We start from the raw sequence: 13,264 nt of genomic DNA, 5'->3' as shown, positions 1-13,264 counted from the left end.
TCTAGCATCCATTAGCCAACAAGCAAAGGGCTATCTGATTTCTGCAGTCCTTAACACACTTTGAATATTGTCTTCCTCCATTTTAAGATGGACAAAGATCTCTTTGAACTTTAGTTAGCTAGTTAGCTATTTTTGGCTGTGCTGGGTCTTCGTAGCTATGAGCTTTCTCTAGTTGCAGCATCTTCCTTGCAGTACATGGATTTCTCACTGCAATGGCTTCTGTTGTTTCAGAGCATGGTGTTTGGGCTTAGTTGCCCCATGGCATGTGGAATCTTGCCAGACAAGAGATCAAACCTGTGTCCCCTGCATTGGCAGATGGATTTTAAGCCCTGGACCACCAGGGAAGTCCCCCATTCAACTTTAAACATGATACATTTTCAGTTTTTCTTGGGTGGCCCAAGTGACACCCTGCCAAGGCATGGGAATAGACAAGGGGGACCATCCATCTGTTTGGAGACATGACTCTAAAGAGAAGAAGGACATGTGAAGAAGGCTAAGGAGCATCTCTCACCAAAGTTACCCAGAGACAACCCTGGTGAAAAGCAGATGGTGAGGTCATTGCACCCAGGACCACTCCAGTGCCCCCTCTCCCCCCAGGTGCTGTGCAAGGTCGTCGCCGGTGGACTGCATTACCTCTACTTGGCCGCCTTCACCTGGATGTTCCTCGAAGGGCTGCACCTCTTCCTCACTGTCAGGAACCTCAGGGTGGCCAACTACACCAGCGCAGGCAGATTCAAGAAGAGGTTCATGTACCCTGTAGGCTACGGGGTCCCAGCGGTGATTGTGGCTGTGTCTGCAGCGATCAACCCCCAAGGATATGGCACCACTAAGCAGTGAGTCCGGTGCTGAAAATGTGCTGTCGGGGACGTGGGTACACACGTGTCTCCCTGGGAAACTGAGGGTGGAAGGAAGGGTGGAGTAGGTCACGACTCAGGCTGAGAACAAAGATGCTGAACATTTATTTCTCCAGCCCCTGGGGCGAAGTGTTTCATATACACCATTTCTCATGTCTATCAAAACATCCCTAGAGGAAAGTGCTCCAATTGTTCCCATTTTGTATACTAAGCAAACTGAGGTTCAGAGAAAAAGGTGAACGACTAGTGTAAAGTAACACGGACAGTAAACTGGAAGGAGCATGAATTTTTATTTTTTATACAAATGTCTATATTTATAAATGTCACATGTTTATAGATCTTTAATACTTCTATTACTGAAAGTAATAACTAGTTTTATAAAAAATAATATTCTAATAAAGAACCTCTGTAATACCACTAAGCCCAGTATGTGTTAGTCATTCAGTCACATCTGACTCTGCAACCCCATGGACTGTGGCCCACTAGGCTCCTCTGTCCATGGAATTTTCCAGGCAAGAATACTGGAGTGGATTGCCATTTGCTACTCCAAGGTATCTTCCTGACCTAGAGTTCTAACCCACGTCTCCAGTGTTTCCTGCTTTGGCAGGTGGATTCTTTACCAACTGTACCACTTGAGAAGCCCCTTAAATATATATACATATAAATATATACTTTTATAAAAATGGGGTCATGATAAAGATACTGCATGTAATTTGTTTATTCCCTTAATACTCTCCAGACCAGAATACTGGAGTGGGTAGCCTTTCCCTTCTCCAGGGGATCTTCCCAACCCAGGGATCAAACCCAGGCCTCCCGCACTACAGGCAGATTCTTTACCAGCTGAACCACAGGGAAGCCCAAGAACACTTGAGTGGGTGGCCTATTCCTTCTCCAGGGAATCGTCCTGACTCAGGAATCCAACCAGGGTCTCTTGCATTGCAGGCAGATTCTTTACCAACTGAGCTATCAGGGAAGCCCAATATATATATAATATAGATGTAAATGTATATTTTTTTTATAAAAAATGGGATCATGATAAAGGTATTGCATGTAATTTGTTTATTCCCTTAATAATATATAGTGGACTTTTTCCACATTAGTACAGATACACATCATCATTCAATGTATTACATTGTATATTCTTACCATCTTTATAAAATTAATCTCTAAGCGATAGACATCTGAAATTCTTTACAAATTTTTGCTGTCATAACCAAATGCTTCCATAAACTTGAAGGAGCATGAATTCTAGACTTGATTGCTGCTAAGTCGCTTCAGTCGTGTTCGACTCTGTGCGACCCCATAGACGGAAGCCCATCAGGCTCCACCACACCTGGGATTCTCCAGGCAAGAACACTGGAGTGGGTTGCCATTTCCTTCTCCAATGCATGAAAGTGAAAAGTGAAAGTGAAGTTGCTCAGTCATGTCCAACTCTTAGTGACCCCATGGGCTGTAGCCTACCAGGCTCCTCCGTCCACGGGATTTTCCAGGCAAGAGTACTGGAGTGGGGTGCCATTGCCTTCTCCGCTAGACTTGATTACCTGGTTCCAAATTCAAGGTTCCTCACTTACTAGCCTAGTGACTCTGAGGACAGTTAAATTCTTTCCTAGGTTTTCTCATTTGTAAAATAGAGTAATACTATCTACTTCCAAGTATTAGAATGGTACCTGACACATGTAAATGCTATATGCATGCTCAGTCGCTTCAGTTGTATCCAACTCTTTGTGACCCTATGGACTGTAGCCCACAGGCTCCTCTGTCCATGGGTTTCTCTAGAATACTGGAGTGGGTTGCCATGCTCTTCTCCAGGGGCTCTTCCCCGCCCAGGGATCAAACCCATGTCTCCTTCATCGCCTGCATAGCATGTGGATTCTTTACCAGTGAGCCACCTGGGAAGCCCAAGAAGTCCTATATAAATATTCTCTATTGCAGATTATGTATTGTATTCCATTACCTTTGTAAAATGCTGCTACTGTTGCTTTCTGTTTTTCAGTTGCTGGATCAACATAGAGAAAGGGTTTATCTTGAGTTTCTTAGGACCCGTATCAGCCGTCATCTTGGTAGGTTTGTAGTGTGCGTGTGTCTGCCTCAGGTGCCATATGTGTATAGAGTATGTGTGCGTGCTATGTAGTATTCAACTTAATTTGAAGATCAAAAGAGGTACTATTTTTTATTTTTTATTGCAGTACAGCTGATTTATAATGTTGTGTTAGTTTCAGGTGTACAGTGAAGAGATTCAGCCATATATATAATGGAAAGTAAATGGAAAAAGTATATTATATATATATATATATATACACACACACACACACACATATATATATATACTTTTCAGATTCTTTTTGATTATAGCTTATTACAAGGTATTGAATATAGTTCCCTATGCTATACAGTAGGTTGTTATTGTTTATCTGTTCATATATAGTAATGTGCATATGTTAATTCCAACCAGCTACTTTATCCTTCTCTCCACTTCCCCTTTGGTAACGATAGTTTGTTTTCTGTTTGTCGGTCTATTTCTCTTTTGTATTTAAATTCATTTGTGTATTGTTTTTAGATCCCACATATAAGCAATAACATAATATATTTATCTTTCTCTGACTTGACTTCACTTAGTATGATAATCTCTAGTTGTAACCATGTTGCTGCAAATGGCATTATTTCATTCTTTTTATGACTGAATAATATTCCATTGTATATATGTACCACATCTTCTTTATCCATTCCTCTGCTGATGGACATTTAGGTTGCTTCCATGTCTTGCATACTATAAATAGAGCTGCAGTGAACATTGGGGAACATGTATCTTCTCAAAGTATGGCTTTCTCTGGATACATGCTCAGGAGTGGGATTGCTGAATCATATAGTAGTTCTAGTTTTACTTTTTTAAAGAATCTCCATACTGATCTCCATCCCGGTTTTACCAATTTACATTCCTACCAACAGTGTAGGAGGGCAATCTAAGTACTATTTTAACATTCATTTGTTTCCTTTTAATAGCAGATGTTTGAGCATATGTCTTTATTTAAATTTTTTGAGCATATTTTTGCCATCAAAAAGTCTACACACAATAAATGCTGGAGGGGTGTGGAGAAAAGGAAACCCTCTTAAACTGTTGGTGGGAATGCAAACTAGCACAGCCACTGTGGAGAACAGTGTAGAGATTCCTTAAAAAAACTGGAAATAGAACTGCCATACAACTCAGCAATCCCACTGCTGGGCATACACACCAAGGAAACCAGAGTCAAAAGACACATGTACCCCAATGTTCATTGCAGCACTGTTTACAATAGCTCGGACATGGAAGCAACCTAGATATCCATTGGCAGACAAATGGATAAGGAAGTTGTGGTACATATACACAATGGAATATTACTCAGCTATAAAAAGAATGTATTTGAGTCAGTTCCAACAAGTGGATGAAACTGGAGCCTATCATACAGAGTGAAGTAAGTCAGAAAGAAAAGCACCAATACAGTATATTAACGCATATATATGGAATTTAGAAAACAGTAATGACAACCCTATATGCAAGGGAGCAAAAGAGACACAGTTGTAAAAAACAGATGTTTGGACTATGTGGGAGAAGGCAACAGGGGGATGATTTGAGAGAATAGCATTGAAACATGTATATTACCACATGTAAAATAGATGACCAGTGCAAGCGTGATGCAAGAAGCAGGGGACTCAAAACCGGTGCTCTGAAACAGTCCAGAAGGGATGGCGTGGGGAGGGAGCTGGGAGGGGGCTTCAGGATGGGGGTACATATGTGCACCCATGGCTGATTCATGTTGATATATGGCAAAAACCACCACAATATTGTACAGTAATTAGCCTCCAATTAAAATAAATTAATAATTTTTAAATAATAAAATTAAAAAAATTTTTTAAGGAAAAAATTTTTGAGCACATTTAAATGCTGATGAATAGAGAAGAAATCATCCTTGTATCTCTAATATCTAGCATACCATACATACTTAATATATATTTGTTGAATAAACAAATGAGTGGGTGTATAAAAATATAATTGTGAATATGATAGAATTATGTGATTTGGAAGTGATTTCACCAAGTGTTCTTAAATCTTCTTCAGTTGGTTCAACTCTCAGGATATAGTCTGATGATAAGTCAGTTTAGGCTACAGTGTGGTACAGTGGCAAAGAAGTCCCCACATCTCAGTGGCTTGGCAGAGCAAATACGTTTTTGTGTGCTATTTTTGCAAAGTCCAGTGTGGATCAAGACGCTCCTCCCCATGTGAGATTCAGCTTTACTTTTTTTATGACTGTGCTGGGTCTTCGTTGCTTTGTGCAGGCTTTCTCTAGTCGTGGTGAGTGGGGGCTACTCTTTCTTGGGCGCTCAGGTTTCTCATGGAGGTGGCTTCTCTTGTCGTGGAGCACAGGCTCTAGGCATGAGGGCTTCAGAAGTCGCAGCACATGGACTTACTAGTTCTGGCACATGAAGTTAGTTGCTCCAAGGCATGTGGGATCTTCCCAGACCAGGGATTGAACTCGTATCTCCTGCATTGGCAGGCAGATGGTTAGCCCCTGTGGCACCAGGGAAGTCCTCAGCTTTTCTTTTATGATTCTATTATTTTGACATGTGACCTCCTTGGTTGTTGCTGGAGGGGAAGAGTTGAAGACTGTAGGATTCAGGCATATATCACTGCGACCAACATCTCATCCGCTAGAATTCAGCCATATGCCCCAGACTATCTGAAATGAGCCTGGAAAATACCTGCCCATGGCCCGTGTGTGCAAGGAAAGGCGTTGGTGGAGACACCACATTGCACTGTGTGCCACCTGACCACCCACGCATGTTCTTTTGTGGCCTTTCAGGAGCTCCTTGGTGGTATTGTACAAGTATCCCCAGTCTGCTCCAAAGGAATTTCAATATATTCTCTTTTTTTAACTTTTTGGCTGTGCTATGAGGCATGTGGGATCCTAGTTTCTGACCAGGGATGGAACCTGCGTCCCCCTATTGGAAGCATGGAGTCTTAACCACTGGACCGCCAGGGAAGTCCCCAAGTTTCAACATATTCTAACTATAAAATCTCATACCTTTTCCCATGATCTTCAGTGCTTTCTAGTTTGACTCTCTATTTTTTTTCTTAGGGAATAGTTGCCTTGCAGTGTTGCACAACAAAGTACATTAGCTACAGCATGTAGCATGTTAGTCACTCAGCCATGTCCAACTCTTTGCGACTCCATGGGCCATAGCCCACTAGGCCCTTCTGTCCATGGAATTCTCCAGGCAGATTACTGGAGTGGGTTGGCACTCCCTTCTCCAAGGGATCTTCCTGACCCAGGGATCGAACCCTGGTTTCCCGCACTACAGGCAGATTCTTTACTTTCTGAGCCATCACATATATCCCCTCTCTCATGGCCCTCCTTCCCACCCACCCCCATCTCACCCCTCTAGGTCATCACAGAACACCCGGCTAAGCTCCCTGCCCTCTACAGCAGGTTCTCACTGGCTATCTGTAGCTCTCTACACATGGTATCTTCACACATGGCAGTACACATATGTCAGGGAAAACCATAAAGAGATGAAACAACAACCCTCAGAATGGGAGAAAATAATGGCAAACAGAGCAACTTACAAGGAATGAATCTCCAAAATATACAAACAGCTCATGAAAACTCAATATGAGAAGAAACACACCCATTCAAAAAATGGGCAGAAGACCTATGTAGACATTTCTCCAAAGAAGACACACAGATGGCCAAGAGACACATGAAAAGATGCTCAACATCATGAACTATCAGAGAAATGCAGATCAAAACTACAAAGAGTAGTTCACCTCACACGGGTCAGAATGGCCATCATAAAAAAAAAAAAAAAATGACTCTGTATGTTGGTCCACAGTTAGTATCTTTTTTTTCCTTTCAGATAAACTTAATCTTTTATTTGATAACCCTGTGGATTTTGAGAGATCGACTTTCTTCCCTCAATAAAGACGTGTCCAAGATACAAAACACAAGGTAAAATGGGTTTAGACAGTTTAATGGGCTTAGCATCAGTTGTAGTCCTAAAGGATTGCTTTTTCAAGCATGCATGCATGCTCGGTTACCAAGTGGTGCCCAATGCTTTGCAACCTCATGGACAGTAGCCCACCAGGCTCCTCTATCCATGGGATTTCCCAGACAAGAATACTGAAGTGGGTTGCTATTTCCTCCGCCAGGGAATCTTCCCAACCCAGGGATCAAATCCACATCTCCTGCATCAGCAGGCAGATTGTTTACCTACTGAGTCTCCGGGAAGCCCCTAAACAGTCATCTGTAGAGAGTTGCCTACCCTGTTAGGAACCACTGTCAAATGAGAATCACCCTTAAAATCATATGCATTTGAAACCTTGAAATTAATGAGAAGATTCACAGAAACAGAAAGTAGAATTGATGTTGCCAAGAGATGAGAGTATGAAGAAATGGGTACTTATTGTTTAATGGATACAGTTTCAGTTTTTCAGGGTGAAAAAAAAGCTCAGTAGAAAGATAGTGTTGCTGGTAGTACAACAATGTGAATGTATTTAATGCCTATGAACTGTATGTTTAAATATAGTTGTAGTAAATTTTGTGTTATGTGTATTCTGCTGCATCAAAATAAGTAGTGGTAAAATACCACACTTGCCTGGGAAATCCCATGGACACAGGAGCCTGGCGGGCTACAGTCCATTGGGTCACAAGAGTTGGACACAACTTAGCGACTAACAACCACCACCACCACAAATTATCATTCCAGTTACAAACATTCATATTACAGGAAAACACCCATGGAATAAACTCATGTTCATCTATTAAAGTTTTTACAATGAAAATGATAGCATTACTTCCAAATATTGCATCACAACCACAGTTTCTCCAAGTCCATCTTGGCTTGAGAAAATTTCACCAGTAACTGGAGAGAATAGGCTTCCCAGGTGGCTCAGTGGTAAAGAATCTTCCTGCCAATACAGGAGATCTAGGCTCAATCCCTGGGCTGGGAAGATCCCCTGGAGAAGGAAATGGCAACCCACTCCAGTATTCTTGCCTGGAAAATCCCATAGACGGAGGAGCCTGGAGGCTACAGTCCATGGGGTTGCAAAGAGTCAGGTATGACTTAGCAACTAAAGAACAACTGGAGAGGAAGGCAGATGGGGCCTGAAGACAGGACAATATACTATTCAAGAGAGAAGGTGGTGAGTTGGTGACTCTCCTTCTTGGTGTTAACAGGATGCTGACGTTTAAAGCCATTGCTCAGCTCTTCCTCTTGGGCTGTTCCTGGTGCCTTGGCTTCTTTCTCACTGAACTGATAAAGGAACCCATCAGATCCATCATCGCCTATGCGTTCACCATCACCAACGTCCTGCAGGGAGTCTACATCTTCCTGGTCCACTGCGTCCTCAACCAGCAGGTAACAGGACCCATCCTGTCTTCTTCCCAGCTCCCAGCTGGGGTCCTCTCATGCGTTTACCTGGCTAGCCCTTCTCTCCCACATGATGCCCTCCTGCCTGATGGTGTGTTCCCATTTTCCCCAAGCCTACCATTCTCCACTGAGTCTGGGAGTTCAAGCCCCTGTTTGTAGAAACATTTTTTATGTATCTGTAGGATGAGGTGAGTTCCACATCCTACCACTCCGCCATCTTGATTCTCCTTTGGGCATTCAAGTCTCCGTTTTCCAATTTTCCAGTTTCCCAACTCATGAATCTGTAATGAGTATTGGATGGTAGTGGCCCCATTCTTCTCAGATCATGAATATGGGGTCTAACAGCAGCAAAACTAAAGTTTGGGGGACAGTGGTTTCCATTTCTTACTATTCATATTGTATGTTAATGATTATTACTTGCTTGGCTCTGGGGGATCCAGGGGCTGCTTTCTGAACAGTGAAGAAATCAGAAATGGGAAACAACATAACTAGACATGAATAACCAACTGTGATTTTCACCTTGGGGAAAATCGTTAGGGAGGTATTAAACTATCAAGTAGGGCTTCTTTAGACTTGACGGTGAGGGGCTTAAGGTGGGTAGGAGACAACCAGCCAAAGAAGGGCAGTAAAGCTGATGTGGAAACCCTTGCCAGTCCCAGAACCCAAAGATGTGTAGTGAGGACAGTGCTCTGAGTGTAGGAGAATGTGGTGGTAGTGATGATCCAGGTGCCAGCATTGGCGGGACCACATAAACTTTTTTTTTTAATTTAAATTTATTTATTTTAATTGGAGGCTAATTACTTTACAATATTGTATTGGTTTTGCCATACATCGACATGAATCCGCCACGGGTGTACACGTGCTCCCCATCCTGAACCCCCTCCCGCCTCCCTCCCCATACCATCCCTCTGGGTCATCCCAGCGCACCAGCCCCAAGCATCCTGTATCCTGCATCAAACCTGGTAACGATAACCTTGTATGTGAGACAGCAAAAGAGACACAGATGTATAGAACAGTCTTTTGGACTCTGTGGGAGAGGGAGAGGGTGGGATGATTTGGGAGAATGGCATTGAAACATGTATCATACCACATAAACTTTTTAAGCAGTGATTTTGCACTGCATTCTGACTTGATAAATAGATGGATTTTGCTAGGTTTCACTCCAGTGGGGTTGTATGGATCTCAGAGAGACGTGTAGTCAGGTATAAATGTAAGAGTTGAACCATAAAGAAGGCTGAGCGCTGAAGAACTGACACTTCAAACTGTGGTGCTGGAGAAGACTCTTGAGAGTCCCTTGGACAGCAAGGAGATCAAACCAGTTAATTCTAAAGGAAATCAACCCTGAACATACATTGGAACTGATATACATTGGACTGATGCTGAAGCTGAAGCTCCAATACTTTGGCACCTGACGCAAAGAGCCAACTCATTGGAAGACCGTGATACTGGGAAAGACTGAGGGCAGGGGGAGAAAGGGGCAACAGAGGATGTGATAGTTGGATGGCATCATCGACTCAATGGATGTAAGTTTGAGCAAATCCCAGGAGATACTGAAGGACAGGGAAACCTGGTGTGCTGCAGTCCATGGGGTCTCAAAGAGTGGGATAAGACTTAGCAACTGAACATCAACAACAACATTGAGAGGAGGAAGCAGTTCTCAGTGGTTACAGAAAACTGCTCATGCTCTTAAGGATAATATAAATGTTGAGTTATCATTAGCATAAAGGTGCATAGGCTGATCCACAAATAATATCTCTGTAATCACTCATAGGGGCCTCCCTGGCGGATCAGATGATAACGAATCTGCCAGCAATGAAGGAGACCTGGGGTTGATCCCTGTGCTGGGAAGACCCCCCTGGAGAAGGGCATGGCAATCCCTCTGGTATTCTTGCCTGAAGAATTCCATGGGCAGAGGAACCTGGTGGGCTACAGTACATGGGGTCACAAAGAGCTGGACATGACTGAGCGACTAACACACAGTCACTCATAGATCAATCTATCTGATATGGCCTCCGCGGACCATCTGCAAATAAAAATGGGGGAAAGTACTATTTTCGGTAGCATTGTGCATATAGCCAGAAAGCATTAAAACGCAAGATTTTTGTTTACCATCTTTTTCAGGTGAGAGATGAGTACATAAAGTGGCTTAGGAGGATGAATAAAAAGACAGAGTCTGACAGCTACATCCTTTCCAGCTCTACCAGCCAAACCCACATGGTAAGATGATTTCCTCTCCTAGTCCATGCTGTTTCCTAATTTGAATTGTTCTCTTCAAACCGGTCGGCAGTTCAGTCTGCCCCTCCCCCAATAGTGTGACTGGACCACACATTGACTCTTGGCACAGGAACCTGTTAGCATCTCTGTCTCAGCTTACTGTGCAATATCTGACACTGAGCATCTCTAGGGTGGGGTAATAGCATACTTACCCACACATAATCTGCACAGTGAAAGATTTTGTTTTTCTGGGATTATTGGTTTCTAAGTGCAAGGGCTTCCCCGGTGGCTCAGTGGTAAAGAACCTGCCTGCCAATGCAGGGGATGCGGATTAGATCCCTGGCTCAGGAAGATGCCCTGGAGAAGGAAATGACAAACCACTCCAGTGTCCTCACCTGGAAAATCCCATGGACACAGGAGCCTGGCAGGCTATATAGTCCATGGGGTCCCAAAAGAATTGGACACAATTTAGCCACTAAATAACAACAGCAATCTGAGTCCAAACCTTGGAGTTACAAAAACATGAATAAAACTCTTTCTTATTTATGTTATACTGTAACTAAGATATCCTTGTTCATGAGTTCCACAAGTTGCCAAACAGGTTTCACTGCTGGTAGGCTCTGAGCCTTAACCAGGCCTGTGCTTTGTAAACCTTCAGAGAGGCCACAGAACTCGGGACTTGCCAAACATCTTTAGCCAGGATTTTTTTTTCCAGCAGAAAATGTCTTTACATTTTGTAGAACACTGGTGTTTTTTAAAAAAAGAAGACATAATTTAAGGACTGTTGGCATAGGCAAAATAGTACTTGAAGAAAGTGATAGACATCACGAAACACTTTTCTTCTTTTACTTGATAATGATGAAGGAAAATGAACGGAGGGATAAATAAGACGAGTTTAGGTGAGATGTAAGAGCATGAGAGCTTGGTTTTAGACCTACTTCCGAAATTAATTTGGATGTGAATTTGAGGTCAGTCTCCTCATGGGTGAGTTAAGGGGACCAGACTTCATCAACTTATGCTTACTTTCATATCTTCAACTTTCTGAGATACAAAAACAAAGTTAAGTACATTAAGCCTGGAAGAAAAACACTCAGACTTGCCCTGGGATCCATGCTTCAATATCAATCTCATCTTTTTGTCAGGAAATTCCCATCAAATGATTTCAAAACTTACTTTCAGGAATATTTCAGCATTAATTATATTTCTGTCTCTCCCACAAATTCACACATGGAGGTGGAGAAATCATCCGACTTCCCGGGGAAAAGAAGCAATACTTCAGTCTGAATGTGACAAGTTCTTCCATATCATCCTCCCAATCACCCTGGAGAAAGAATTAGCCATATGACTCAACCATCCATGAGAACTGATTTATCCTACAGGAGAACTGTTGGCAGAATGTATGCTTAGGTTGAATAATATTTTGTGTAGTGTTGCAGTGTTATTTGCAAATAATTAAGAATAGTGTTTTCAAGTATTTTACGCAGAGACGTGTAGGTCTTAAATCTGGTGAGTTTCCAAATGTATATACGTGTATTTGTTGTTGTCGACTAGTTTCTAAGTTGTGTCCAACTCTTTGTAATCCCATGGACTGTAGCCCACAGGCTCCTCCATCCATGGAATTTGCCAGGCAAGAATAATAGAGTGGATTGCCATTTCCTTTCCCAGGGAATCTTCCCAACCCAGTTTTGAACCCAAATCTCCTGCTTGTACATCTATCAACTATATCAATCAAATCAAGATATGGAGTATTTGCATTATTCCTGAAAGTTCCCACGTAATCCTTTCAATCATGTATCCCCAGTCTTCCACCCCAGAAACAATTATTCTGATTTCTATAGCAACAGATTAATTCTGTCAGTTCTTAAAGCCCCTATACATGGAATAATACACTGTGTCTGCCTGGTGTCTGCCATGTTTCTCTCATCATGATTTTAGAATTCATCCACTTCATGCATATGTTGCTAGTCTGTGCCTTTTTATTGCTAAGTACCATTTCACACTATTGTATATCACAATTTGTTTATCCATGTTCCTATTGATGTCTATTTGAATTATTTCCATTTTTCTACCATGAATAAAGATGCTATGATCATTCTAATACAATATTTGTGTTTGTGTGTGTGTGTGGCCGCATGTCTCATTTTTCTTGGGTAAATACCTTGGGTGTAATTGCTAGGTCATATGTTAATGATCCACTTTCAAAGAAACTGACAAAACTCTAAAATGTTTGCAATAGTTTACAATAACCCCGGAATATTGAAGAGTTTCACTTCCTCCACTTCCTGAGCACCACTTGGTATTATCAGTACTTTGACTTTTATCCATTTGCATGGGGGACAGAGGTATTTCATTGTGGTTTTTAAAATGTTGAGCACCTTTCCTTGTGTTTCTTTTTCATTTGCATGTCACCCCTCATTAAACATTCAAGAGTTGTTTGCAGGAATTGAGCATGTATGATGCATATGAGTCTTTGTCAGGTACATGCATTCAGATCATTTCATTTTCTTAACTTCAGTAGAGTTGATTTTGTTGTTGTTGTTATAGTCGCTCAGTCCTTTCTGACTCTGTGACCCCATGGACTGCAGTCTGCCAGGCTCCTCTGGGGTTTCCGCCTGGGGTTTCCCAGGCGAGAAACTGGAGTAGATTGCCATTTCCTTCTCCAGGGGATCTTCCCCACCCAGGGATCAAACCTATGTCTCCTGAATTGGCAGGCAGATTCTTTACCACTAAACCACCAGGGAATCCCCACTGTATAGCAAAGTGAGTATTTTTCCTAGACTGTGGATGGTGTCATC

General features: G+C 42.3%; 1 protein-coding gene across 2 annotated transcripts in view; it reads left to right on the top strand.

Annotated features, from left to right (window-relative positions):
- LOC133250780 (adhesion G protein-coupled receptor E3-like) overlaps window positions 1–12,572 on the top strand; it is a 117,612-nt gene extending 105,040 nt beyond the window's left edge. The window contains exons 19-22 of one of the 2 annotated variants that reach the window (XM_061422422.1): window positions 6,744–6,835; window positions 8,063–8,243; window positions 10,377–10,472; window positions 11,703–12,572. In XM_061422422.1, coding sequence (XP_061278406.1) covers window positions 6,744–6,835; window positions 8,063–8,243; window positions 10,377–10,472; window positions 11,703–11,753 — 420 coding nt within the window. In that variant the 3' untranslated portion in view covers window positions 11,754–12,572. Of the gene's footprint in view, window positions 1–2,847; window positions 2,915–6,743; window positions 6,836–8,062; window positions 8,244–10,376; window positions 10,473–11,702 lie in introns of those variants that run through there. The other variant, XM_061422423.1, reaches the window with a different exon arrangement.
- Window positions 12,573–13,264: the final 692 nt, after the last annotated feature.

The sequence above is a fragment of the Bos javanicus genome, chromosome 7 (assembly GCF_032452875.1).
Source record: "Bos javanicus breed banteng chromosome 7, ARS-OSU_banteng_1.0, whole genome shotgun sequence".
Classification (NCBI taxonomy): domain Eukaryota; kingdom Metazoa; phylum Chordata; class Mammalia; order Artiodactyla; family Bovidae; genus Bos; species Bos javanicus.
Note: the sequence above shows the minus strand (reverse complement) of the source record. Positions and strands in the feature narration are given on the sequence as shown.